Source organism: Bison bison, unplaced genomic scaffold, assembly GCF_000754665.1.
Source record: "Bison bison bison isolate TAMUID 2011002044 unplaced genomic scaffold, Bison_UMD1.0 scf7180017864053, whole genome shotgun sequence".
Taxonomy (NCBI): domain Eukaryota; kingdom Metazoa; phylum Chordata; class Mammalia; order Artiodactyla; family Bovidae; genus Bison; species Bison bison.
The window spans coordinates 5,218,477-5,223,698 of record NW_011494625.1 but is presented as its reverse complement, the minus strand read 5'-3'; the positions used below and the strand labels follow the sequence as shown (position 1 = coordinate 5,223,698).

The 5,222-nt window shown below is 43.1% G+C and overlaps 1 protein-coding gene across 1 annotated transcript in view; it reads right to left on the bottom strand.

The window, feature by feature from the left end:
* TMEM170B (transmembrane protein 170B) overlaps positions 1 to 5,047 on the bottom strand; it is a 35,105-nt gene extending 30,058 nt beyond the window's left edge. The window contains exon 1 of the mRNA XM_010835872.1: positions 4,939 to 5,047. Coding sequence (XP_010834174.1) covers positions 4,939 to 5,035 — 97 coding nt within the window. The 5' untranslated portion in view covers positions 5,036 to 5,047. The remainder of the gene's footprint in view (positions 1 to 4,938) is intronic.
* Positions 5,048 to 5,222: the final 175 nt, after the last annotated feature.

The following is a 5,222-nucleotide window of genomic DNA, read 5'->3' as shown; positions in this document are numbered from 1 at the left end:
AAACATGTGTATTACCATCCGTGAGACAGATCAGCAGTGCAAGTTCAGTGCATGAAACAGGGCACTCAGGGCTGGTGCACTGGGACTACCCTGAGGGAGGGGACGGGGAGGGAGGAGGGGGCGTTCAGGATCAGGGACACATGTACACCCGTGGCTGACTCATGCCATTCATGTATGGCAAAACCCACTACAGTACTGTAAAGTAATTAGCCTCCAATTAAAATAATTAGTTAAAAAAAAGACTACAGTTTCAAAACATATCTGTAAGTGGACATCTGAAATAATTTTACCTACATAAACTCACCGCCTGTAATAGATCATTTGGGAATGGGACATTAGAATACAGGGTAACACTGGGAGAAGCAAACCTGTTTGGGAGCACCACCAAAGAAAGGTTCTGGCTACACGAGCCTGAGGGGTGTTGCTGTTCAGTCATCGAGTCCTGTCCAATTCTTTGTGGCTCCCTTGAACTGTAGTGCCCACCAGGCTCCTCTGTTCATTGGATCTCCTAGGCAACAATACTGGAGTGGGTTGCCATTTCCTGCTCCAGGGGATCTTCTCGACTCAGGGATCGAAGCCCCGGTCTCCTGCTTGGCAGGCAGATTGCCACTGAGCCACCTGGGAAGCCCAGTATGAGATGTGAACAATTACAAATATGCACAGCACATACCCAGTTGTTTTCCCTCTTTTTTTCTGATAATCCGATTAACGCTAAGGTGGCTTAGCAACTACAAAGTCTAAAGGGGGACTATAATAGTGTGTATGTATACAGTGAACATAAGCACACATATATTTTATAAACACACATACAGACCTCTGACCTTCATTCCAGTTTGAATTCCCAGTCTCTCGGTGTTTGTATCAATAGAGGAGAGAGCACCAGCTCCCACATTTGCTGCTGACACTGAGAGAGGGGTGCAGCCTACCTTCGCTTTTTTTCCTAGGGACCAATTATTCCTTTCCCAACACCAGCTCGGCTATGTTTATCCAGGGGTCTAAGGATCCTGCCTCCTTTTAAGTAACAAAATTCTTCTCTAAACTCTTAGCAACCAAGCTTGGGTGGGAACACAAGGTTGGGAGCCAGTGTAAGCTGAAGAAAATAAACGTAAAGCAAAAGAATACATTTCACTGTAGACCATTTTTTAAAAGTCAGGTTAACCACAAAACTGAAAGAATATATACATACTGACTCTAATTTTAAGTTGTGGCAAGGAGGAGGGCTTTAGGACATATTCAGAGAAAGAAAAAATAATTGAGAAGGAAGGAAATCACGTCTCTCTCTACTTGAGTGAGCTGAATAAGCATATAACCTACATACAGTTAACAAACAATTTGGGAATCCTGAGAATCACACACACTGGGAAGTGACAAACACAGAAGAGAACCCTGGCAACAGTTGCTAAGTGACAAAGATGGGGTCTCAAGGGGTTAATCTCCATACGGAATCCCCATACTACTGTCTTCCTGAAAGGAGAAAAACACAGACAGAAACTGGTATAATTTCTAAAAGTAGATATATAATACATATGGGTCACTAACTTTTACAGAGACTATGGCAACTTTACATTTTAGAAAGATTATTACTATTATTATCACTAGTCAATATCTTACAATGTCCAGTATCTTTTATTTCTGGAAAAAAATTAGTTCCATTCACCCATTCTTGGGCTCATTTGGGGTGAACACTTACACAGCAACTTTTACTTGCCTTAAGATTTATCATCTGTCAGACCTGCCTGAGTTAAGAACTGATGTGGAATAAAAGCAGAAGGCACAGAACTGAGAGTCAGTGAACATCAGTTCTAGTCCTGGCCCTGTCATTAGATGACCGTTTGATCCCAGCAGTGTGTATTTCAGTAATTCTAAAATGAAGTAACCAAACTTTATAACTTCTATCTCTAAAATGTTAAGCTAGTTCTAATTTCTAGTTCCTATCACTTTTTAAACATGTATTTCTATCAAAGCAATACATTCACAAGACTAGTTTCTAAAAGTTGGTCTTTAGATCTAAAATCTACATCAGCCTGGTTCTACACTATGCTCCTTTCTAGTTTCATTTCCAAGTTTATGATGATGACAAAAATGCCTTCTGACTTAATATGAGTCATCACAATCTGAAAAAGTACCAGTTTTCACTTATGAGCTACCTGATCCAAGCAAGGCACTCTACACTTCAATGTCTGAATCTATAAAAGAAGGACAAACACTAACCTCTCTCAAAATGGTTGAAAAGATGAAATAAAACATATGAAAGAATAGCAACTAGCACCAAAAATAGCATTTGTATGTATTAAAGGTATGACAATAATCTCTATAAATTGCTTAAACAACTTATGTCCTCCTTAAAAGCACATTCACTCCAACAGATGTAGCTGAAAAATAAGGCAACCAGAATGTTTTAATCATGCATCTGTGATGTATTGTTTTAAAAGCTCAAAATACATGCATTGGGCATATACTATGTGCCAGATATAACATGCTAGGATTCCAGAATTCTATAATTACAACAAGGACCCAACCTTCAGAAAGCTCACAGTCTCAAAGACACGAATAAAACAGCAAATGTAACTGAAAACCATAACAACAAAAGCATGTACAAAGAGCAGAAGTAGCAGGATGAAGCGAGTAATTCATCTTGTTTGAGGAGGACAGAGAAGTAGCTAAAGCAGCTTGGAAAGGGAGAAGGAGTGGTTCTGCAGGCAGAGGCCGGGGCTTCAGACCCACTTAACCATTTCGAGCTATATGACGTGGGTCAACTTAATTTCCCTCCCTGAACTTCTCTGTAAATATACTGTATTCTGATGATTAGAAGTAATTATTTGTAAAGTGCCTGATACATAGCAGGCATTCAAGAAACAGGAGTTACCTTGTTTCACAAGTCGGGTTTGACTACTTCTTTTTAATAGACTGAGTTCTAAATGGCACTGCAGGTAACATCTCTTAACTCAAGCTGCGTATGGAATCAGGAAGGTCACCAGCATGGAGAAGGCCATAAGGAACCACATCAGAGTGTCACCACCTGCAGAGTCCGTTTTTTAGCAGTGATGCCGTTCCTAACATGCGCTACATTCACCTGGTGGTGAAGCCTATTTCTAATCTGTTTTCTCCATTTTCACAGAATTTTGCATACTCGAGATTGTATTTATTTCCTAGAACAGGTTCCCATGCTCCTCAGTCCCACCTGAGTCCTGGTTTTGGATATTCAGCATATCCCATATCCTTTATAAAATGGCAAAGTCCAATGAGAGACTGATGATTATTAAGATTACATAAGGAGATAATTAGAGCTAACCCTGGATTGAGACTACTATTGTTAACCTAATGGTTGACCTATGGGAACTAAGCCACTGTAATGATTCAGAATCTTAAAAGTAAGTATTTCAAAATATTGTTAACTCTGGCCAGGAGGTTAAGTTACATTTACTCTATGGTTCCCGAAGTTACTTTTCTCTAAATATCCACTGATGAGCGAAGACAGTCATTAACAGATATAAATACGTATACTCAAATCCTTGTTTTTCATTTTACAATATTTGAAATATTAACAGTGAATAAATCCAAGGAAAGCCCTAAGTAAGATAAAGCAGTCTATCTCAAAATTCAACTGAATTATAAAATGGTTTTTATATCAATTTAGGTTTTTCAGAAATAAAAACATGTTCCTGACCTGCGACCATCATGTAAGATGGGTGTGCTTCGAGTTAAATAACCACAGATTAAAAGCAAGTGAATCAATCCAGAACTGATGTTCATTTTATAGTTTTCACATGCAAGATACCCAATGCCTTTAAAGTCAGCCCTCAATTTTTCTCTATGAATATCTGAATTCCATATATGCCAGATTTTATAACATCCTGTATCCTATCAAGACAGGTTACATTTATAAAATAGTCGTCATCCTCTTAACCAGTTTAACATAATGCATTTTGAAACACTAACGCTCTATCAAAATTAGCTGTCTTATACAAGAATTAAATCCTGGGTATGTCTGTAAGATTTTTCACTGAGAAGCAGGCACTGAGGGGTCATCAAACCACAACTGAAAGCACTTTCTTGTAAACACTTGTCTTTAGAGGGTATGTTTTAAATTCAGGGTATAAGACAAGCATTTCTATAGTAACCAAGCCAGAAGTTTCTTCACAAAGCAGACCTACAAATTCGATTTTTAAAGTCTGAGTATTATGGCTCACTTTTACAACCAGAAATTGATGTTAATTATTATAACATTTTAAGTCCAGTTCCCTCCTGATAGCCTTGACTTGTGAAGGGAAATACACAAAATTATCAAATGTCACAGGGGCAGCAGCTTATGGGCAGAGGGAAAAAGACAAAAGGAGACAGAAGAGGGAGAAGATATACGATAAAAGCAAAAAGCGCTTAGAACGCGCTGGACCTTGGTCCAGCCCGTGACCTAATATAATCTACTCAAGGAGTCATTTATATCGCCAAAAAAAAATTAACTGAAGCAAACTGATCAATCCGAGCAGGCAATTTAAGTCCTGCATTCGACTTGAGATTTGCTAGAAAGCGCTAAATCAGAAAAAGATCGCAAGAGCAAGAAGCGCGTGTGTGTGCGTGTGTGTATGCAGGTGGGGAAGTGTGTGTGTGCGCGCGTGTGTATGTATGCAGGTGAGGGGGGGCATAAATAAAGGCTAAGTGTACTAAGACTCGGCGCTAAAGCAGTGCTGCGCGTACTACGGAGGCAGGGCGGGAGGGAGCGAGGCGGGGGTCGTGGACTGTCCGCAGCCACTCTGGAGCCCGGGGGCGCGGGGCGCTAGGGGGGCCGGAGTCGGCACCCCAGAACGGGCACAGACCGGCTCCCATTCCCATCCTCCACGCCGGGACCGGGGGCCGCGAGCTCCGGAGCCAGGGCGGCGCGGAGATCCCAGAGGCGAGGGGCGGCGCCGCGTCCCGCTCCCCACCGGGCGCATCAATTACCCGTGAGGTTCCTCAGCACCGTCCCGTGGGCCCAGAGGCTCAGGACCTGCTGCACCGATAGGTTGATCATGGAGGCGTCGCCCCCCTCCGCCTTCATCTTCCCCGGGGGGCGCCCGCCGCCCTCTCCTCGGGCTCCGGGGGCGGCGGCGGGTGCGCGGCTCCTCCAGGCCGCCGCCAACGCCGCCGCCGCCGGGGGAGGCTTCGGGGCGCTGGGCTGGTCGCTGCTGCCGCCGCCGGGCCTCCGCCGGGGGGCCGATCAGCGCGTCTCCCAGGCAGCCCCCTCC